General features: G+C 34.1%; 2 protein-coding genes across 2 annotated transcripts; both read right to left on the reverse strand.

Moving 5' to 3' along the window:
• Positions 1–17947: 17947 nt before the first annotated feature.
• Positions 17948–19545, reverse strand: LOC117793446 (uncharacterized protein MCAP_0864). Its single transcript, XM_034633759.1, has 5 exons — positions 19423–19545; positions 18858–19367; positions 18701–18796; positions 18261–18638; positions 17948–18198 (listed from the first exon to the last, which is right to left on the reverse strand). Exons 1-5 carry the CDS (start codon positions 19519–19521, stop codon positions 18115–18117), a joined length of 1167 nt encoding a protein of 388 aa, XP_034489650.1. The 5' UTR covers positions 19522–19545; the 3' UTR covers positions 17948–18114.
• A 189-nt stretch (positions 19546–19734) lies between these two features.
• On the reverse strand, positions 19735–21181 carry LOC117793971 (mitotic spindle assembly checkpoint protein MAD1-like). The gene is made up of 3 exons (XM_034634437.1): positions 20886–21181; positions 20192–20405; positions 19735–19947 (listed from the first exon to the last, which is right to left on the reverse strand). The coding sequence occupies exons 1-3, from the start codon at positions 21179–21181 to the stop codon at positions 19735–19737; spliced, it is 723 nt and encodes a 240-aa protein (XP_034490328.1).
• Positions 21182–24166: the final 2985 nt, after the last annotated feature.

The following is a 24166-nucleotide window of genomic DNA, read 5'->3' on the forward strand; positions in this document are numbered from 1 at the left end:
AGGATGCCAGGGTTAAGTGAACACCCCAAATGTGAAGCTCAATATAACAGAGTGAAACTATGAAAACTGAAAATAAAAGTAGTTTACTATAAAACTTAAGCTTACGAAATACTAAAATGATAACCAATGAGAAATTTTATATATGCATATAAGCTTCATATGAATATAGAAAAGTTTAAAAACGTTATAATTGAAATTAGTTGGGTGTATTTAAAACGAAATCAGATTCGGATTCTCTGAAACAAAAGAATAGACAAATTAAAAAGAAATAAATATATAATTGAATAAGAATAATTAGAGAACAGTTTGATCATGATATGGGCAATATGGGCAAAAGCATTTACAGTTCTAATCAATAGCTATGAGCTTCGCATTTTTTCAAAATGAATGAAAAATAGCAGAAAAAATCTGGTAAGACGATGGTATATGTAACGGGTGGAAAATTGAATAAGACGAGTAAAACTTAGAGTAGCAAAGACATTTAATAGTTATATTTTTATTGATTCATAAGAAACTAGTCGGCCGGTGCTACAGTCGAGCATACTCGACTGTCGGAGACCCCGTACTTACTATCCAAAATCAGTCACTTCTTAAAACTAAATAATATTTAAGATTACCATAAACTCTTATATATTAAATTTGTCGCCGCTCGAATTTGCTTCCGATATAATTAAAAATTTTATCGGCACCCAGGGAACACCACGTGGAGGCCATTACACTTGTAATGGGGTCCTTTTTTCCAAAAGAAACTTTTGGGGACCTTCGAATCGACTTGAGTTGCGTAAAGCAACCCCAAAGATTAAATATAGTTAAAATAAAAATGGTAATAAAACAAAATATCAGATAATAATACAAAATAAAAAATATTTTCAAAGGATAAAAAATAATAAAATTGAAACGCCAAAAATCCATCATCTAAATCTCACTACTTCGGACACTAACTAAAATTCCACTATGGTGACTATATATAGTCTCAAAGGTACGTGCGTTGGCCCTGTTATCTAAAATATTTGTCATCGCCCAATCAATGTGTGTATCATAATTGGTTGTAGACGAATTCAAATCTAAGAGGGACTCATATCCTAATCTACATAAAAATTCATAAATTCTATCACTAGATCCTCTGAGAGAGCGTAAGCACAGATTAAAATCTCCTAAAACTATTAAATTGCTATTTAAAAATTAAAACCTCTTAAATAAGTCCTCAATTTCTGCTTTAAATTTAGGCAATGGATAGGTTGGGGTTTTGTACAATATTAAAATTCCTAAAGACTTGTATTTAAACACGGCAAACTCAAACACTGCAGAAGAAACATTACATCCATATGTGCAATTCAAAGATCTGTTAAGTGCACACATACATACATATGTTGGCACGCGCCAAAACAAAAGAAGTTTCTAGCTAAGCATTCATATATATAAACATGCGTTTATGCATATTTGGCTATGTTAAGCATTAGTGAAACCTTAACAGAAATAAATTAAAACTGCATGTTAAACATGTAAATTTAAATCAAATAAACATGTATAAATTAATTGTAAAACCAAAAAAAACTTAAATTCAGCTAAAACAAAATAAATTTTTCAAATTTTTGGTGCTCAATTAAAAGTAAAAGAAATAATTTATATTTTAACATTTAATATTACATTTTAAATAAGCACTGAGTTTGTTTTAATATAAAATGAAATTGAATTCGAACATAAATAAATTAAAAATCTTTCGCCCACGGCAGGACTCGAACCCACGAGCACTGTCCGACTTCGCGACTCAGTACACTGCGCCACCGAAGCTCACGTCTGAACGGACGCCAATTTGTTATATAATATGTTAATATAAATTTTTTGTTTTATCAAGATATTCAAGTTTTAATTACTGCCAACGCGCCATCAACGAATTTAACAGCAAAGTTTATTATTTGAATATCTTCGCTATTTACTGTGCGATCAGAATGAAATTTTCAGCAAAAGTTTAGGACAATTATATCTTCATCTGTGAAAAATCTGGAATTTCTGGCTTTCAAAATGCTCTTATAATTTGGATATGAAATTTTCAATGTCGATTTGCAGGCGGTTAAGGGGGCGTGGCTGATTTTTGAAACAAACTTGATCTGCCTGCAGTATAGAGGAACCTACATACCAAGTTTGGTGTCTCTAGCTCTTATAGTCTCCGAGATCTAGGTGTTCATACAGACAGACAGACAGACGGACAGACAGACAGACAGACAGACGGACATTGCTATATCGACTCGACTATTGATGCTGATCAAGAATATATATACTTTATAGGGTCTGCCACGCCTCCTTCTACCTGTTACGCACATATTCGGTAAAACAAACCCAATAGACCCCTGTACTTTTTTTAAGTACGGGGTCTAAAAAAGTCGAGTCTAAATTGCAAGGAATCGCTTATATCTTTTCGCTTCAAGAACTTAAAACCTGCTTTGTTTTGAAGACTATGTCTATGAAAAGTATCTGCTGAGAAGCCATTTTTGTGTCTATGTCTGGCATCTGTCGACTCTCTGCCATCCAATTACACACCTTGGAAATTTGATTTAATGCCAAGGCGTGCGTATGCTCGTGTCATGTAGACACGGTAATTTTTCAGACAATTACACCAAAAGGAGGGAAGGCAACCCCAAACAAACACGCACACTCTCACTCACACATGATACATTTCACCTGCAAGTGAAATATTATTCAAAAATCAGTTACGCCCCCGCCTTGAAAATGGCGACGCCTTAGCATTGTGAAAATTTATTAGACCAGGCATTAAAAAGGGCAACTCATGCATTACCCCCATTTTCCCGCTACTCACACAGCATCAGCAGAGCACTTAAGAAATGTGGATAACAAAAAATAAAAGAAAAGAAAAGAAAACCCTTTCCCACTCCATTGGCAGTTGCTTTGGCTTTGAACTACATTAAGAAAATCACTCGAAACTCAGCTCAACTGCAGCTGCTGGTCGAATTGAATTGAATTTATGGTTCCCCCTGTGTGTGTGTGTGTGTGTGTGTGTGTGTGTCTATAGGTGTGCGACGCGTGGGCGTGTCATTAGCAGTATTGAAGAGGGCAAAAAATAAAAGAGAAGAACCAAAAATGATGAAAAAAGTAAACTGAAATGTTTTATTGCATGTGTTTGCTGTGAGTTATGTGTGGGCTCCAACATGAGATTTACATTATGCGAACGTCTTGCTTGAGAAATTAGTGACCCCTTTACCACCTTAACCCAACGAACACTCATATAGGGATATAGGCAAACAGCTCTGATGCAAACTTCCTCAGCTTTTGACAGCTTTCGACTCAGTTAAGCTTAGATCTGTAGAGCTTTTAATGGATATTAATATTCCTGAATAGATCGTAATATAGTTGATATAAGAATCATTTTAATAAAAGGCAAATCCCGCTCATCCATTGTCATCTGTTCATTCATCGCATATATGGCGATTCTCATAAAAGCTCATTAAATTCGTATTCCTTAATAAATTCTTTTTTTATTTGGTATACACAAATAAAAATATTGTCTTTAAATATTCCAAAAGTTTCAGAAAAATAGTTTAAAAGACATTGAAGTTATCAAGCTGTTTCTGAAATGAAATTTTAATTGTAATAATTCACTTTGGACTTACCTAGTTCTCTATGCTCCTCAATCATTCTTACTTGTTAATTTCTAAACAGCGATGAATTCTTTTCCTTTCTTCCTAAATTTTCCTTTTTATTTAGCCCCCTTCCTTTGTCTTCTTGGGCAAATGAAAAAAAAAACTTTTCCTTTCGTTTTTTAATAAGCTGCCTCACTTCAAAAATCAAGCCAATTTTTGTTTGGTATGCTCGCTGTTCGCCTTTAGGCGTATTCAAAATTAAATTTCCACTGACAGGGATGGGCAGCTACAGGTCCTGATGCCGTTGGTACCCCATTGTCTTGGCCAGTTTCCCCCATAGAATGTACGTTTTTTATGCTGACTGACTTTAATGAAATTAGATTGATTTTTATACTGACGTCCGGCTTCAGTTTCCTCATTTCTTTGCGTCTCTGATCGTCGTCTTTGCTGTCTGCTGCTCGTCTTGTTGGACTTCACATTTTTATGGCTACTTATTCATCAAGTTGAGCGACTGACTATATAATTTAATTTTTGTGTGTAGTAAAAATAAATTTTTGATAGACGCGTTGCGTTTGGGCAGCTGCTGCTGCCAAGCTTTCAGTTTTACGACTCGAACGCCAGGTGGAGCTCGAGTCGCATCGCTTGATATTTACGACATATTTTCGTTTTGCGGCATACGCTGCAAGGTATGCTACAATTTTATGGCCAACAGCTGGGAATCGCGGCCAGAGCGTTGCATACACTTAGGCGCTCTCGCAGTGCAAATTAAAGTCAGGCACAGTTAACACTTGACAAAATTATTAAACTTTATTAACCTCTTACGCTGTCTGCATGGCCAGGACCATAAATTTGCCAGCCATTGCAAAGACAAAGAACAACGCACATATGAGAGGGGCAAAAATATGTACGAGTATGTGTTGTGTATGTGTATGTGTAGGGGGCACTACAGCCAATTGGTATATGCGACAGCCACTTGTAAATTATGGCCACAGTCGGCAACGGCAACGGCAACGACAACGACGTTGACTTTGACTTGGGGCAGGAGCTCAAGTCTGTTCAGGATCAGGGACAACTACAGTTTTTTGGTTGGTAGGAGGAGGAGTTGACCCTTGCCATTGGGGTACAATCGCTTGTGGCTTTAAGATGCAATGTATTTGCACTTGGATTCAGATTGCGAGTCCTCCGTGTGCTTTTGCTCGGCAATTGCAGCTGAGAGAGAAAGTTCAATAAGAAAAAAAGTCAGCAAAATTGGTGCTGAATATCGTTAAATGACTATCTATGATATTTCGATAAATTTGGGGATTGTCAAAGTGTTAATACTCAAGGTATTTATCGTACTTTCATATGAAATTATTATCCACTTTGCACTCGTGTTTTATTTTTTAATTTTCAAGTGAATTTTAAAAGTTCTCAAATCAATTTTTATATTAATTTTATATTATATTATATTATATTATATTATATTATATTATATTATATTATATTATATTATATTATATTATATTATATTATATTATATTTATCTGTAGTATTATATTTATATTATATTAAATTATATTAAGTAAATTTATAATAAATCATTGGGGTTCTCTGCAGATAATTTTGATAAGTAATCAGGATACCTGATTACGTGTTTCAACAGTCAGCTTAAAATGTTTAAAATTCAAAAGCATCAAAGTTTTAATGGGTATCTGTACTTTTTAATGAGTTTTATAAAAAGTACTTATCTAGTCGAATAATTTTTATTTTATTTAGGCTATATAGTAATTACTAATCAAAATTACCCACTGAATGAAATTAACCATGATAATATACGTATATATTTTATTTTTAAAGTTCATTTCACGCACAATTCTATTTTTAGTCATGTCTATGCGATATGTAATTTAAAAGGTGAGCTAAAAAAAGCTTATGCTTCTTTTTAAGATGCCGATAACTGCAGATACATGCAATCTATCGACAGTATTAAGCCAAAGTAATTTTCATGCAACTTTCACATATTTGTCACCGGCATTGCTCTTAAATTCACAAAATTTATGGTCATTCAATACACAGCAGACGTTCCCTTTTATTTTCTTTCTCTCTCGCCCTCTTAGTGTCTATCTCAGTCCTTCTTTGTCTGTGTCCCCGACTTTTTGTGCTCGACCCCGTGCTGCACAATTGTAATTTTTGCGCACTTACAACAGTAATTCGTGTTAACTTTTCGTGTAATGTGCAAATTTATGGCACAAATTTTACACAGCCAACGCAGCAAGACAAAATAAAACGCATGTGTGTCTGTCTATCTGTGTGTGTGTGTGTGAGTGCAACAACAAAATTTAAGTGAGTATGGAGGGAATATAGCAGAAGACAGTGGTATTGTCAACCCTGGTAAAAGTCTCTCTTCAATTCAATTGAATAATCGACATATATTCTTAAAGTTCAAGTGATATCTGCATCGTAATCAAAATAAAAATATTATGGAAATTAGCAGAAAATCAACTATATATGGAAGTATGTTGACAACCTGGCAAAATTTCATTTCAGAACTGCACAGATAATAGAAAATATCGAAAGCAATCAAATTTAATTGATAATTTCCGTAAACTAAACGAAGGATTAAAATAATTATCAATTATAGATAAAAGATTAAAGACTCGACTCAGACATTTTAAATATCATTAAATTTTATATTTTAAGAATAAATTATGTATTAATATTTGGATATCAGTAGTTTTGGTGCATAGGCTTTCAAAATTCCCTCACAATCGATTGACGAACAAAGTGGTTTGGCGTCCACTTTCGTGCAAAGCATGGTATCAAACCGAAACGCTTATAATCGATAATAATCGGATTCAGTTATTGGGTATTGTTCTTTATTGGATTTTTGTTACGCATAATCTTTAAATATCGGTTTCGTAAAGGTTACCGTTTTTTCTAGATTTCGGTCTCGAAATACCAGAACAGGTTGTAAAAGTTAAAAAAAAAAAAAAAAAACGTTAATAAGTAAACAAAAATTGTATGATTTAAAAAAATCAATCTTATAAGATCGATATTCAAATTTTAGTAAACGAAATCGAACTCACCATTATAATTAAATCGGTTACTAATAGGCCAATACGGTTTATATTATTTCAGTTTTTTAGTTTTGGTATTTTTATTTCGGTTAGGGTTTCAGATACGGTTACAAATTTACGATTTCAGTTAAGGTTTTAATCCCTGGTGCAAAATTTGCAATATGATTTTTCTGTGATTTTCTGCCTTCTTTAATATATTGTGCAACTTGCGGCTCTCGTTTTTATTCAATTATCCGGCATGTTGAAAATAAACAAGTTCTGGGGAATGAGCCTGACTAATGGCCTAATCGAAATTAACATACAGAATATTGTTAGTTCACGATGGGTCCGGAATAAAGGGAGGTGGAGGAATGGAGTGTGGTGAGTAAATCTCTTTTTGTACATGAAAGTGAATGCATTTGTCATTTTGTGGTCACTTTGTGGCACACAAAATGCATTTAGCCCGATTGCAAATCGCTTTTGGTGCCTGAGTGTGTGCGATTTGTACACCATATTCTTCTCTTACTCTCTCTCCCTACATCTCTTCCACCTCCTCTCTTTATCTTTCAATGCAGCGCATATCCATGCACAATCAAATTGATTGCGATTGGTTAGACAGCAATTTTTTGGCTATATACTGTGGCTAAAAGCCGCACAATGCAGTACCAAAAATGGTTCCGCATTATTTGTACACGTCGCATTCTCCTAATCAATTATCTCCAATCTCAGTTCACTACTGACCAGGCTGCTGATTTTCCTGACATACCTGTTAGTCCAAACTCAACATTGAGTTAAAAATCTGATTTAAAATTTTATAGTATAACGACTACATAAATATGAACGATTTTGCTTACATTGTATTTATTAAATTAGCGTTTTCAGAATTTCTGTGTATTGTCAACAAAATGGCAAAATAATAAATAAATAGATCAACAAAATATTAATTAATGGATGGCAATATACCTTCTTGACTTTGGTAAAGGAAAAAAACACTTTGAACATTTTTCCATGGTATAACTTTTTTTAATTTATTAAGATTTATTTGTAAGCTGTTTTTTCAAGGGTTTTGCTTTCTGTGGCACTCCTGATATTTTTTTAAGTAAGAAAATTATTTAGAGGTGTCATAGAAATCATTTCTAACCAAGATTGCCTTGAAATCGAATTAAGTCAAAAATCAACAGGATCCTTTGCCTGTACTTTATCTATGTCTCGGGATATTTAACTTTGGAAATTTAGGAAATTTGGGGAAAAGTAATTTTGTTGCGACACCCTCCATTATAATAATAATATTTATTTGTATTTATTAGGTATTTTAAGATAACTTTGAATTATAAATTCTATTTTAAAAAGTGATGTGTTGAAAGCAGCGCTTATTTAAATATTTTTATTTATATGTATCCTCTCTGTGTTCTCTCTGTTATGAATTGCCGAATAAAACACTATTACTTAAATTTTAAATTAGTTTTGATTAATTTTGCTGGGGACTTTAAAAGCCAACACATATAAAACTTTAGCGGCGCCACAGCTGTAGCTGGATGGGACTATGGTATGGGTGGGTAGCTAAAGCAAACTTTTCAATCACCGCCAGAGCCGGCGAGTCAACGTCATTGCCAAGGAATTAAATGAGAAATGTAGCAAAGTAAACATTCAGCAAATGCAGTAGGAGGCGGAGTACTTGCATGCAGCATGCCACATGCTGTAGCCCGGATTGGGTGGCTTCTGCAACGGCAGTCAATCAGCGAGCAGTCAGCTCAACAAAAAAAAAAAAAAAAAGAAACAGCAAGAAAAATAAATAAAATGCGACAGCGTTTAAAAACAGACGAAGCATGCAGCAAAAGTTGGAGTCGGAATCGCAAATGGAGTCAGAGTTGGAGTCGCTTTGGCGGTGGCTGTAGCTGGATATGTTGCAGACATGTTGGCAACACTAGCCCCACAGCAACAACAACAACAAAAAGGGGTATGCAACACAGCAGCTGAAAACTGTGTGACAAATACAAATCACTTTAGATTTATTTGATGAAATTGTTTGATGATGTAGAAAAGGATTAACGCCAATGATATTTGTGTAAGGGCATAACAAACGGTAGCTGTTGCAGCAGCTGTAATGCCTGACAACCCTGACAACCCTGGCCAGCTACAAAATTGATTTTAAATTAAGACGAAGACGAAGCATGACAGTAATCAATGATGAATGACCCAACGCGGTGCTGTGCCAGGGGGCAAAATATCAACTGACTTGCCATTGACTTTATGAAAAGGTCGCACCAAAGTTAACCTTTAAGCGGATAGGGCTGTTGCATACCAAGGGCATAACTAAAGCTTTAAATAACAACTAGTTTGCCAAGGATATCCAACTTATTGTTATCCAACATAAGACAATTGTGAGTTTTTTTCCGATTTCTGTAGACTATTGTTTCTGGAATTACTTTTTTGTATGTAGCCCAATTTGTATATTTATTAAATGTGTAAGTGCAGAGTTCGACTTTGCAATAAAATACTGTACGAATTTATTTTGTGTATTTAATGAATAATAATATGCAAGGCTGCAAACCTCCAAAATTTTGTTAATGGTTCGGTTCGGCGGTTCGAACCATAGAGCAAGACACCGGTTCGGTTCGCGAATTGGTTTTTATACTCTCGGAACCCAAGGTTTGGGTTCGAACCTTGGTTTACTTTAACACAAAAAAAATATTATTATTGCTATAGATTTTTGTTTACACTTTGAACTTATTAAATTTTTTTTGAAAAGAAATCAAATTTTGATGATAAATTAAATTTATTTGGAGATTTAAATATGACTTATTTTAATCCGAAGTTTTAAATAATTGCGTAATATTAGAAAACCATTAAATATCTGTAATTATTTTTTTTCGAGCCGAACCTTTTATTTTAGAAAGCGGTTCGGCTTAGGTTCGGGCTCCCAAAGTAAATAATATCAAGAGTTCGATTCATGATCCGGTTCAGGCTGCTTAAAAACCCGAACCGAACCGGTTCTACGAGTTTTAATATCGTGTTTTCCATACGATCAGCTTTTTCATGACACTGAGTGACCAAATTTTGTTTTCATACAAAATACATACATTTATCGAAATTTTGAAACAATCATTAAAGCAAATAATAATTATCGAAACATTTCATTAATTTATTGATTACAAACAAATCTTCATAATATTTAAATTAAAGCAGAAATCTTTACAGTAAAATTGTTAAGACTTTATTATTTTATTCATTATATAAATTGAGAATAACTACATTCATCTTTTGATATTTTAAAATTTTAGAAATGGTGAACAACATGGTAATCAGGAGACCTTTTTTCAAACATTTAAATTAATAATAATTTTTATACTACACTATTTTACAGGGTACTTAAAGCTAATTTATCTCGTTGACAAAAGTAAGCTTTGGTTTTGACAGATGACAGTAGCACCACTTAATGGGGAAACAAATTATATTTAAGGAACATTTTTAGGTTTAATACAAAAATCTTAAAAATGTGACGAAACCCCAAAAAAAAGCTTTAAGGAACATTTATTTTTATAAATAAGTAGACATCTTAATTCTTAGAAAACCATTGTACTTTTGTTTGTAGTTATTTCTTACAGTTGTCTTATTTCATAATTAAATTTTTTAAACGAGTATACTAAAATATGTAAACCAATCTTTTTAAACAGAGAGATTGTGTGTTCTGTTTTAAACAGTTTTTCAGGGTATGCGAAAAGTATAAATTTCAAAGAGCAAACTGAACTACAGTTTTACTTAGTAAAAACGTCAATCAAAGCGTTGTTAATGCTGAGGGCAGATAGATAAGTCTGTGAACAGTTTTGAGTTTTCAGTTTTAATAATAATATTTTCATGTGACAGCTGCTTGAAGTGGAGAGTATGCCGTTTGCTTAACCCTATCTAAATTGGGTCACATCTTCAACTACCCCACACCCAATGAGTTGACCCGACTCAAGCTCCTTTTGCAGACATCTCTTGAGCGCGTCTTGTTTTATGCAACGACTTTTGAATTATGTGAGAAATCGCTGTTGAACGATAAGCAATGAACGGGTTGCCAGGCGAAGGGAGGCGCAGGGTGAGGGGGTGTGGATTGTGCTAAGGGGGTTCCCTTTTTGATATAATCGGCGAGGCATAAATCTCAAGACCTGCCCGGCGGCTGCAATTTACGGCACGGCCGTAAATTTTTATAAATGTCCTTGTAAATAAACTCGCAAATATGCTGATTTAGCATATTTGTGATATATGAATGCGCATGGCCTTGTGGGCGTGGCACCACGTCTGTGGTTTATGCGTGTACATGCATGTGTGTGTGTTTGTGTGTGCGTGTGTGTGTGTGTGTGTGAGCGTGTGTGTTTGTTTGCCATGTGGCATGTGTGTGGCAGTTTTATTGTGCGCTTTGTGTCCTTGTTCTGTTTCACATATTTTATTTTATTTCCCTTTGATTTTATTCAACTTGTTTTTTTTTTTACTTTTCAGCCTGCCCTCAAGGGACAAGTGTATCCGGAAAAACAACAACAACAATGCGTGATAAATAAAAAACGAAAATTTTATGTTGCATTTGCTTTTGTTGAATTTGTTGTCCTTGTTGTTGTTGTTGTTGTCGCGTCTCATAAACAAAAGCACATGTGTAATAAAATGTATGCATATAAACAACTAAAACAGCAACAGCAACCACAACAACATAAAAAATCAAAAAAGAAGACAATGAAAAGCGCATTAAATATTTCATAAAACAGCCGTGAAGTATGCAATGGATTTTTTTCATATGTTTCCATTTTTTAGTCTCGTTTTCTTTTGTTTCGCTGTCCCTAAAAATAATAATATCATTATGTGACCTCTGCGAACGCGCATACAAAATGCTTATAAATAAGAGTTGTTCAAGTCCTAAGTCAGCCATAAAGTGTGCTTCAGAAATTCATAACAAAAGAGAACGGGTATATGGGAATCACTGATGTCCTTACAGTTTACAATTGCTTATATTTTAATGCTATTAAAGTTTTGATTACTTACAGTTTGCTTCAGTTATATAACTAATCATTCTGGGATCGAAGTTTTCAATGTAAAGTTGAATAATTAAACATACATTTTAAAAGTTTTATTTAGGTAATGAAGATTTACATTCAACATTTAATCAGTACAGTATTCAGATTTTTTTAAAAACTATTTAACCCTCCATTAACTCAATATTTTATTTTTTATTTTTTGGCATATTTAACACAGTTTTTTCTACGTAAATGTATAAGGAAAAAATATATCTACACATGTTTATATTGGAAGAATTTTGACAAATTTTGCATAAACTTAATAGTCGTGGTTGTAATTGTATCAACAACTTTTGGCTTTATTTCGCAAAGAATTTAATCACAAAATGTTGCCAAAAATGCTTGAGCAACTGGCAGTCAAAACACAGTTTTTTAGCGATGTTTATTTATAATTTAATGTTACATTATCTGGCCAAAGTTGCATTATGAGCACAAAAAACTTGCACAACTCAATATAAGGTAAGGTCAGACAAAATGACTAAAATTTTTCAAAATTAATTATTTTTTATATATTGATCAAAATCCGCTGCAGTCATTCGCAAAAAATTTTTATATATAAGTGGACTTTCCAGGCGTATTTAAGAGTTTAACGCAAAATTCAATGAGTTGTCATTTTGTTACAAAATTAAGTTAGTGTCAAATGTGTGAACACTTCACAAATTGTTTGCATGCTAACCGAGTCTTGATATAAATCAGCATTGCCAACTATTTCGATGATTTTGCCTAATATAGTATATGACCGGCGACCAAAATTTAGGATACATTTTTTTATTTTGTACAAATATCTGACGTTTGATTTTCTGTTAAATATTTTGCCTGTCTGACCTTACCTTTATTCTTTTCATAAAGCGCAGGCAACTGTTTTTTCACATGCACAGCTGTGTAATTGTGTGTGTTTGTGTTTGCTTGTGTGCACTTGACATTTTCAATTTGCTGGCAATCAAGCGGCAACTATAGATTGCACTATGGCGAATTTTCACTATTTTTTTTTTTAAAATTCAATTTTTAAAACGTAATTAAAATACGTTCTTAATAACAGCAAACGACCAGGAAATGTCCAAACTGTAATGTTACAAACCAGAACTCGCCACTGTTAAGTTGGGTTGTAGACTTTTGTCTTATTTTCTTTGTAATTGTATAAAAAAGAAAGCCATTTCAATCGATAAAAATTGAAATTAAATCACAACTTTAAATGAAAATATAAAGAAAAGTCCTCCTAAGTCCACCATAATATTTATGACGTATTGTAAATAAATTAGTTCTTGTTATGTCCATGTAATAACATTTTGCGATATTTTATGCAAATTAACTTTTGAGCATGCAACCTCAAATTTACGAAGGTAAAAAAAACAAATGAGGTTGCTTTTTTGAGCTACTTTAGTGCGATAATTGTTAGCATTTTTTTAACTATAAAATGAGTTTTATGAGATAAAAGTTGGAGGTTTTCTTTAGTTTTTACATATTCGAATTAAATAGAGAAAAACATATTTGTTCATTACACTGAAAATTGTCGTTTTACAGCCGATTTTTCTATATGATATGGTCGTCTAACATTGACTACAATTCGTGAAACTTACAATCATTTTAAACTAGTGAGTTTGGCCTGAAAATTTAAAAAAAATAACAAGGTTTTCACAAAAATGTGTTTTTCTTACCGATAATTTATATTATTCTGTGGTCCGATTTAAATGGAATTTTACAAACACGTTAGGAGCATAGTAACACGCCTAACCTGCAACTTGAGTGCGGATAGCTTAAAAATACAAAAAAAATTTGAATATCGCAGAATCCAGAATAAAGGCGGAAGCCCTCCCACTTTTTTAGGACATTTGCTCATTGATATTATATGCCCAATGCAGGAAACTAAACCATAAAAGCTGCATTGGTTCTCGAGTTAATAATTAACTCCAAAAAAAATGGCTAAATTCCCCATAGTGGATTGCAACATTAATGCTTCCAAAAGTATGTAGTGACTTTTGAAATGCTTACAAGACTTAAGTAATTTTTATGCTCCCTGCAGAGTAAAGGTTCAAAACGTTCTCAGTTTCACTTTAGCTGCAGTTTTTTTTAAATTATAAAAGTATTAAGGAAGTGTTTTTGTTATTAATAATTTCGCCAGAAGGTAGACCACTTAACATTTTGATGTTTGTTTGCTAAGAGCAAATTTAAAAATTTTGTAAAGGAATTTATCTATTATCCAGATGCAAAGTTGTCCCAGTTATATGTATGTATGTATTACCTTAATCAATAGTTATTTATTGAACATCAACTAAAAGCATAATTAATTTTATAATTTTAAATTAACTATTGCATTTAATTTAATTTAACATTTAAAGTAAATTTTGTTTTCAAAAAAACCCAGAAAAACTCAGAATAAAATTTCTCGCTCGTTCTGGACCTCGCTCCATCTGTCTTTCTCTCTCATTCTTTCTCTTTCTCTTGCACTTTCCTTCAACTCATTTGTCAGTTTGCAGCAGCAAAGTGTCAGCTTGACAGGGTGAACCGAGTTCAGAGGTCAAGCGTTATAATTAATGTCGTAATTATGTACTTATATGTATGTTTGTTAACTGTATTAAAGGTCAGTTTTAAATTGTTGTTGTGGCCGACGGAGGCTGTTTGCCTGTTTGGCTTAAAGAGCGCTGCGTCATTTGTGGCATGCACAATTGAGCTTGCAACAAAAGTCAAAAATTACCGCAGGGCAGCAGCGAATAAACCAATACAAACAAATAAACAGTTGCTGACATTGTTGGACATTGTTATTGTTATTGCCATAGCTGTTGTTGTTGTTGCCGTTGTTGCCGTTGTTGCATATTCAAGCGCGCTAAAAAGACTGCAGCATTTGTGCATTCATATTTTGTGCTGCAGCAACACTACATATATTCGTACACTGATAAAAATTGTATTATCAATTTGAACGCCATTTATCATGATTTTAGGACTGTGTTTCTTGTATTTATATTTTATCTTAAAGTGTTCTTACTTAAAACATGAATATTTTTAAGATAATGTTCTTGATTTCAGAAACCCGTTCTTTTTAACAATGTACATAAAGTATAAATAAATAAACATATGCCGCATGCGACCGACAAACAAAAATGTCATTTGCTGCGGATTTAACTGGGCGTATGCGTACTTTTTTGCCCAGCTTCCCTGTTGCCCGGTGGCGGCAGCCAAAAACTTTTACAGCCACAACATGTGGCAAACTTGGAGTCGGTTCTCCGTGTGCCACAAAGTACCTCCCTTCGCCGAGGCCTGCCCCTTAGGTGCCTGGAAACTTTATAGTTGTTGTGTGCCTAGAACATATCCTATGGCCATTTATTGTACTTGATGTTGTTGTTGCTGCTGCCTACGCAGCTAAAACTGCATTTGAATGTTGCAATTGCAGCATTACCTACTCATGTTGTTGTCGGACTTATTGTTGTCGTTGCCAGTCACGCTTATTGCAGGCTAAAGCGGAAGACGTGCTAGCTCTCAAAAAGCAGACAACACAAATTCCCATTAGCGCTTTGCCATTTGACTGCCGCATCCAACTCCACCCAGCCCACCCCAATCTACTTGCAACGCACACACACACAACCACACTCACCAGCTGCACCAGAACAAACATTCGAGCTTGAAACTAGTATGCCCCACACCAACGTCTGCTTTGTGGGATAAAGTTAAGACGAACATATGGCCGACTTCGACTTTGACTATTCATATTTCCGCAACTATCTTTATGTATGTGTGTGTGTGTGTGTGTGTGTGTTCCATAAGTCTGCATGTGTACGTGTTTGCATAACAAAACTAGCATTTAACAATAACATTTCCTACGCAACGATGTAGACGCCAAAGCTGAAAGGATAAACATTTTGCTCTCATCGCTAGTTATACCCTAACTTAAACTAGTAGAGCATCTTTGTTTGGAAACATCACAAATATATTCGAATGTTTTTCTAAGAGGTACAAAAAAAAAGAAAACAAGTGGGAAAGGCTATAGTCGAGATCCCGACCATAGGATACCCGTTACTTATTTCAATATATATAAAAGTTTTTTTAAGAAATTACTTCGTAATAAAAACTACTGCATACTTTTAGGTAATTATATTGAAATAATAACTTTATTAATAACTTTGGTTAGCTATTACTCCCGTTCTACTTGTCCGGTTTTGCTGCTGTTAAGTGAGATTATAGATTATATTAATAGTTAACGTTATTTACCACAAAAATTGTATTATCTTAGAAACTTGGGGTGTGGTGTTTTTCGCGATTTGTGGGGACGGAAAGAAGTGTGGCTTAAATTTGAAACAAACTTGATCTGCGTGGGGTCTATAGAAATCTGTGTGCCAAATTTGGTAACTCTATCTCTTTAGGTATCTGAGATCCAATTGTTTATACAGACGAACAGACGGTTTTTCGCGATTTGCGGGGACGGAAGGGGCCGTGTCAAAAATTCAAAACAAACTTGACCTGCTCCAACGCCTTTGGAGTCTGTGGGTGAAAGGTTGGTATCTCTATCTCTTATAGTCTCTGAGATCTAGGTGCTCACACAGACGGACATGGCTATATCAACTTGGCTGTTGATGCTGATCAAGAATATATACTTTTTGCGGTCGGAGATGCCTCCATCTCCCTGTTACATACATTCCAGAGAAAACACTATATACCCTTTTACTTATTTTTTAAGTAACGGGTATTAAAATAGAGCAAAATATAATGAATCCAAAACAAAAATTGAACAAAAAGGGAGCATAAATTAGGAAATTCAAAATAAGTAATAGTTTTAAATACTTGGTGCAATAAAATCTTGTGTTTTTTGTTGCTTTCACTGTGAAGAGTAATTTCGATACCAAAATATTAAACAAAAATAGGAAAAAGTGTCTTATTTTCGGCTTCTCCACTAATTTTTGTGTTTATTTATTTATTTATTATATTTATTTTATTTTCTTGTTTTGTATATTCTAAATATTTGCCCTAACTTCTTTTTTAAATTGTTTCTTAAGTTTTTTCTTTATAACATTATTTATATTTACGATTTCTTATTTGTATTTTCAATATGAAAGTATCCTAGTTTGGTTTTCCAACTTTTGGTATTCTTAGTATTGATTATCAACAATCTTATACGGAAACGTATTACTGAAAACCAAAAGGCGTCCATTACCAAAACTAATAAAAACAAGGCATTTGTTATAGTTATACTTTACTGTACACGTTTATTTTTTATATGCATTTACAGAGTATTTACACGTTGGTGCTCATCAATTACATTTCGAATTTCTGTTTTTTACTCTTTGTGTGCGCTTTGATTATCATATTTCTTTCCACGCTTTTGCATTCTGTTTGGAACACAAATACTTTCCAACCGTGACCATCTCCTCCTCTCTTTCGTTGTCACTACCTCTCTATCTCTCTCGCGCTGTTCACTTTTCATTCTCTGCCTTTTCGTGATGTAACCCTCACTGCTGTCTGTCAGACATTTTCTTTGGAGTTTTGCGCTACTTGAAATGCATTTTCTATATTTTTTATATTTCAATGCCCGCGGCTGTGACAGCCTGTGAATAAAGTTTAGCGCAACATTTTGATGCGTTTTGATATCCCTGCAACTTTCAGTGTCTCTCTCACGCTCTCTCTCTTTCTCTCTTGCTTTGCCTCAGTCTCTTTCTTGCTTTATCTCTGTGCCTTTCGGAGCGTATGCGTAATATGATTTTTATTGGCTTGAAATAGTGTAAATCGTTTGTGTGGTGAATGCAGAAGGCAAGGGGAAGAAAGAAGTCGGGGAATGGTAGCTCCTATGAATAGCAAAAGCTGAAAGCTTATTTGCCAATTTACTTACGAAACGCCTTCAAAATACCATCAAATCAGCCAGTCTTAGCTTTGGCTTTTCGTTGCCGCCCGTTGCACTAGCTGTACAGCGTCCCGCGAGGCATTGCAACTTGCCACTTGGGGCTACCAGAGAACAAATAGATGGAAATAAAGAAAATATAAGCAAATACTTGGGATTAAATAATTATATCGTTATTCTGCTGTTATTACAGTTCATTATCCTTTAATTAAGGAGCTAAATAACGATGCAGTCAAAAGTTCTCGACTAAAATGGTCCCTGTGAGATCGAAATCGCTTAAACTTTGCTCAAAACTCTAGAGCATTAAATAAACATTTAACAAAGTGCAAGTTGAATATAAATATATTATTAATCAGTTGGATTTTAAATTAAAGTGACTTTTTCAAATATCATATATTTACATATAAAAATAATATTCAATGAAATACAAATAAATGCCAAAATACTTCACAATGACAAAGTTTAAGATGATAATTCTCTGAAAGTAAGTTATTCGAATTCCTATGCGCCTGGCATAAGTATGTAATGAAATTAATTGTAATTTCTTCACTTCGATTTAGAATACTTTTTTTTTCAAAAGTATTTAAAGAAATTTAGAAAGAAGTAGCTTCCTCTATTTAGTTGCTTGACTTCTTTAGTGCATCAAACAAGTCATTATTATTCTCGGACGAATCACGACGCTCCCGCTTGTGTAGAGCAACCTGTTAAAGCATACATAAAACAGAATTTCAATTTGATTAAACATCACTTTGATAATACACACATATTTTTTTTGTGGTGGTTGCCATTCTGTCTGTTGGTCGTTATCATCTGTATCAGTGTTAAAGTCAGAATTGTTCACCCGATAAACGGGTCGCTTAACTAGTTTGCGTCTGTTAACCGCAGGATTTGCTGCTGCTACTGCTCTTGGTGCTACAGATGTCGATGCTGATGGTGCTATGGCAGCTGATATTTTTGTAACACTTTTGCCAGAGGTTTCAGCTGCATTAACTGAAGCAACAGACTGCGATCGGTGCGCAGTTTTATTGGCAGTTATCTGACCTTTGTTCTGGTCTTTAATTACAGGCTCAGCGGTGGCGACAGACTGGGAAAAGACGATCCCAATTTGGTTCATCTTGTAGTTAAGCTGCGTTATTTCAGACTGTGGTGAAGATTTAATAAATGCAACTTTAATTGTAAATATAAATATCGCAGATTACTCACATTCTTTTCGCGCTCAAGATCGGCATACTTTTTTTTTAACGCAATAAGGTCGGCTTCCTTTTGATCAAGCATCTCTTGGAACTCAGACATATTCTTCTGCAATGAAATTTAGTTTATACTAATTCAAAGTTGTACAAAATGTAATGATATTAACAACCTCTTGGGTTTCCCTAAAATCTTCAAGCTGTTGGTTCAACACAGTCTTTTCAACTGTTAATTCCTTGGTGATATTCAAGTGCTGTTGCTCCAATTCATTATACAGCTTTTTCTGCTCGGTCATTTGATTTTCGAACTCATTCAGCGCCTGTCGAGCGTTAGCATCTTGTTTAGCTCTATCTGTTACCAGTTGCTTGTTGGTTTCCTTAAGCGCTTCGAGTTCAGACAGGAAATTATTCTCACTAGTTTTAATTGATTTAATGTGAATATTGAGCTCATCTATTTTTGACTGTTTCTTCTTCATTTCACCGTCAAATCGTTGCACTGTGGTTATTGCTTCATTTGACAATTGAATATTTTGCTGTTGTAGCGTCTCACAACGCTTCTCAGTTTCCCCCAGCTTCGTTAGAGTTGACTGCAGTTCACTCTCCTGATGTATATTCTCCTCAAAGTGCTTTGCAATGGTAGCAGTCTTTTGCAACAGCTCCACTTTAACCTCGGACAGTTCTTTCTGAAATTTGCAGGAATGATCATTATAATTAACATGTACCTTGAAACGTACGCACCTCTTTCAACTGTAAACTATCCTCAAATTTCTGTTTAAGTTGCATTTTTTCCTGCTCAAAATTCGTATTCATCTGCTCCTGAATCTGTGTATATTTCATTTGCAGATCGACTATTAGCTCCTCTTTTTCTTGAAGCACGGCTTCCAATTGAGAAGTGAGTTGGCGAGATTGCTCCTCGCGTCGGAAATTCTCCTCGATATGATGAGCACAAGCAGCAATCTGTTGCTGCAATTCGATTTGAACCTTTAATAGTTCCGCCTGAAAGGCAAAAGAAAGAAACAAAGTTATTATTATAACTAGTAGAAATGTACTTCAAAATATACACACCTCTTTTTGTTCAAGCAGTCCTTCAAATTTATATTCAAGCTGCAACTTTTCCTGCTCAAAAGCCGCTCCCATCTGACCGCTATGCTGCTGAAGCTGTGTGTGCTCCAGTTGCAGTTTATCTAGCTGAACACTTTTTTCCTGCACCTCGGATTGCAATTGAGTAATCATTTGCTGAAAATGCTCATCTGTTGTCTTCAGCTATGAACAATACAAATAATTATTATTATGTTTACTTATACACATTATAAAGCAATTGTTGTGACAAACAAAATTAATAAATTTTTTTTTTATTATAAAATAAAGTTACTTGTTTTAAGATATATTAATAACTATAATAATATATATAAGCATAAAACAAAGAAAACGTTTTTTCCTTTGCAAAAAAAAAATATTCTAATTCTGTAATTTGTCAAATATGTTACTTGATCAACTGTATATTTACCTTTTGTTGTAAGTCCTCTATTTGTTTATTGTTGGCACTTTGAAGTTTGCTCTTCTCGACTTGAAGATTAGTTAATTTCTCGTCGTAGCCAGTCTCCAATTGGGTATACTTAAGATTTGCAGTTACACACTTATTCTTGAACACATCAACTTCTTGCTGTAACTTCTTAATCTGATCTTTTAAATCTTCCCCTTGCTGCTCCATCTCAGAAAGTCTGAACACACAATTAAATTAAAATTATTATAATTGAATTACTTGCACACATTTAAAACCAGGGTAAAGGTCTATTAGAATGGACGAGCTCAAAACATAAAATTTAAAAAACCCAAATAGAGTGCGATTTATCATGAATTTAGACGTGAAAATTAGTTTGGCGACTCATTTTGTTTATTTTAAATTGAATTTTAAAGTTTCCAAACAAAATTAAATTTTTTATTGTTGTTTCGGGCAACTTGTCACTATTATGGACCGTTTACCAACACTAATTTGGTCACACGGTCACAAGTAGCTTCTCAAACATCTGCATAAACTACATCCTAGGGGTTGGGGGATATAAATAGTGGGCCGTAGAAAAAAATTTATATTTTTAAAATCGCGCGATTTTTTATAGACCTTTACCAATTTTAATTTTAATTATTGTTATTTTATAGAAAAATAATATTAAAAATAACTTTTATTTAACATTCAACTTTACCGTTTCTTTAATTGTGAAGTCTCCTGCTTACTCTCAACGGCGGCCATCTTGGTTTTCTGCATCTTCTCTGAAATCTCCAACGATGCTTTTTTAGTTGCCTCAGATTTAGACTTGAAGCATTTCATAAAACATTTTACTACATTATCTGCACTGACTGGATTTTGATTGAGTTTATTCTGATTTTTATTGTTGACACTTCGCTGCGGCTTAGCAAAGAGCTCATTGCTCTGCGGATAAGGCTGAGCCTGTTTACATGTTAATGAATTCCGTTCGTGGTGCATTTTCACTTTAGGCATGGTAATCGATCGCTGCTTGTTGTGCAACGAAAATATAGCATAAGAAAAATTGTTATGCTAACATACACGTATAATATATTAAGAAATAAACTTACTGAAATCGCAAATATTATTTTTATGATATATTTTCAAGAGATTGCTGATGCTTATGTGGAGACCAAAAAACAACGGTTAAATACTGCGTCGGCAGGGTTGTTGAATAACTCTTAATCGATAATTCGATTAATGATTTTCACAAAATTCAATTAGTACGCATTGAAAGGAAATATTTTGCATGAGAGATGGCGCCACTGCAAACGTCATTGTGCTATTTAACGATAGAAAACGCTAAAAATATTCGGTAACGATACTTAGAACGAATTTAATTAAATTGAAAACGATAAATAAATGATAAATAAAATACAATGTGAAATGTATAGCTGACCTTTTATGACCAATTCCAGCAGATTTTCTTGAATGCATTACCCCCTCAACAATCTTAAGTCCAACTTATAAATGTTTCATTAAAATTACCAAATATTTTATGTGTAACTCAAACAACTGAAAATGAAAAGTAGCCAACGCAGATTGTTGGAGAGCACCGATGAGGGAAGTGGGACGATGAAGCTACTCAAAAGTCAGCAGCTGGCGAATTATGACCAAGGGATGCTGAGAATGGAGGATGGAGGAGCTGGAGGTCAGCATCATCATAAAAAACATATTGTTTTGGGATCCAAAACTGACGACGCTTCGCCTGTCACGCCCATTGCCCTCTTGCCGTCAAATGCTGGCGCTGCCGCTGTCGTTGTTGTTGTTGCTACTGCTGCTTGTCAATAATGTCAACAATGTTGTTTGTTGGTCCATAAATTACAATCGCTTTATTTCTCTCTTTTTCTTTGTCTCTTTGTCACTCCGTCCCTTACATGCCAGCGTGCTTGGATAGCGGGTCCAACGTTTTATGAGTGCAGCTGGTGCCGCCGCTGGAGCACAAATAACAACAACAATGGGAAATGTCAAACTTTTTCGCTACGCAATCACAATGAGTTGGCAACACTACATTAATGAGTTTAAGCAGGGCTGCCATACTAATGACAGTCATATGCACATCAAATATCAGAAAGGTGACAGTGCTGCGATTTTAACTATTCTTAAAAAATCAAGATAAAATTTTGATTCAACTTTCGATGCAGATTCTAATTCATAACAAAGTCATAATAAAGTTTACCACCTGTTAAGTTAGATACGGTGCTTAGTGATGCAGTGTAGTGCATATGATTTCCTTTTAAAACGTAATATGTAAGTTTTTTAATTTGTCCAAACAGATCCTTAACTAACTATGTATGTATGTATGTATGTATATTTATGCACATAAGTGTGTATACGTATGTACTACATATGCATAATTTTCAAAACTTTGACACCCATGACAATTTTACGATGCTTGTCTGACACTCAAAGTTTATTATCCGTCTAATTAGAAAAGACGCAACTCATAAAAAGAATACCCAAGCAAATGATCGCGCGACATATTGAATTAAATATTCAATCATAAGAACAAAAGACAAAAACTTTCTACGCAGCTGAAATGTTTTCGATTTCCATCCCTCCCCATACCCTCCATCAACTTGTTTCAAGTGACATTTTATGACTCTTATTTCTGGCAGCGACGCGTCGAGGCAGCTTTAGCTGAACTTGATAGACAATTTTGAGTACGTCATAAACATTTACCGTTCTACGTGAGCTCTCCTACCCAACTTGTAAGCATGTATGCAAGTGTATGTGTGTACGTAGGCTAATGCGACATGTCCTTGACAAGCCAGATGGCAAGAGACATGAGGTATACGCATATCGATATATAGCAATTGTTAAAGTATTATTCTAAAAAGTATGCTAACAAAATTTTCGTAAAATTGATTCAACAGTGCACCAACCAAAGTTTTGACAGTTTCCAACACCCTTTAGCAAACCGCTGTAAAACAGCGTTGCTTTCAACAAAGAGCACATGAAACTGTTATTTTAATTTTTAAGGTTACATTTAATTACTTTACAGCCCTAATTCAGAAACTTTTTTAACAAGTTTTTTTGTGGATTATATTCATTGTTAAAATCAACGTGCAATGTTTTGTTTTTTGTAATTTAAAAACTTGCCTCGTTCAAAAATTTTTTGATTAAATGTTATTTTTGGAAAGAGGTAACTAATTTTTCTAGCATATGCTAGACATGCGACTATATGCATTTTGTAGAGTAATCAATTCTGAATTTGTACTATTAAGCTGAAGAAGCGCATTTTTGCGCATTTCTCTAAATTTCACTTTATTGCAGCTAACCTCTCGTTGAAAAATGCGTAGTTTTTTAAGGTGTAGCGACAACACATGAGACAAAATGACGAATATTATAATTTTTTGGCTTATTTTAAAAATTACAAACTCTTGTGTTTACGTACTGAATAAATGTTAAATATTTACAATCGACAAAAAATATAAATTTCTAGTTGTATACAAAAGTCAGTTCACGACCGATTTTTATAATTTAAACAATATGATATTATAAATGATAGTATTCCGATCTTGATATATGTTAGCCCCAATGTGAGAAGCCTAATATCACATGCATATATACGTTCAGTTTGGTCAGATATTTCGGAAAAAGCATGGTTTTTGTACAAAAAGTGACTTTTCAACCTATTATTCCTATTATTTATATATATTATATAGTTGTTCGATTTGGATCAAATTTTACTAACACGTTAGGTTCATTGTAACACGCCTAACCTGCAAATTTGGTGCTAATAGCTTAAAAAACAAAAAATTCGCATATCGCAGAATTTAAAATAAAGGCGGCACCACGCCCAGATTTGTTGGTCTAGTTTTTTGCTTTCGGCTTATAATATCAACACGCAAATGGCCTAGATTTGCGTGTTGATCTTCACTCGTTCTCGAGTAATTTATACCAAAAAATCGTCATCCAGACTATATAGTAGTGCAGTGGAATTGGGAATCTTTCTTA

Source organism: Drosophila innubila, chromosome X, assembly GCF_004354385.1.
Source record: "Drosophila innubila isolate TH190305 chromosome X, UK_Dinn_1.0, whole genome shotgun sequence".
In the NCBI taxonomy this organism is placed as follows: domain Eukaryota; kingdom Metazoa; phylum Arthropoda; class Insecta; order Diptera; family Drosophilidae; genus Drosophila; species Drosophila innubila.

What these genes read in the sequence shown, in the direction of transcription:
- LOC117793446 (XM_034633759.1), bottom strand. Translation starts at nt 19,521, where the DNA reads ATGAAATATACACAGATTCAGGAGCAGATGAATACGAATTTTGAGCAG. An exon ending in ATAGTTTACAGTTGAAAGAG is followed by an intron (nt 19,368 to 19,422) that starts GTGCGTACGTTT and finishes TGCAAATTTCAG; the next exon opens with AAAGAACTGTCCGAGGTTAA. An exon ending in ATCTTGAGCGCGAAAAGAAT is followed by an intron (nt 18,639 to 18,700) that starts GTGAGTAATCTG and finishes TCTTCACCACAG; the next exon opens with TCTGAAATAACGCAGCTTAA.
- LOC117793971 (XM_034634437.1), bottom strand. Translation starts at nt 21,181, where the DNA reads ATGCCTAAAGTGAAAATGCACCACGAACGGAATTCATTAACATGTAAA. An exon ending in ACTTCACAATTAAAGAAACG is followed by an intron (nt 20,406 to 20,885) that starts GTAAAGTTGAAT and finishes TTGTGTGTTCAG; the next exon opens with ACTTTCTGAGATGGAGCAGC. An exon ending in TAGAGGACTTACAACAAAAG is followed by an intron (nt 19,948 to 20,191) that starts GTAAATATACAG and finishes TATTGTTCATAG; the next exon opens with CTGAAGACAACAGATGAGCA.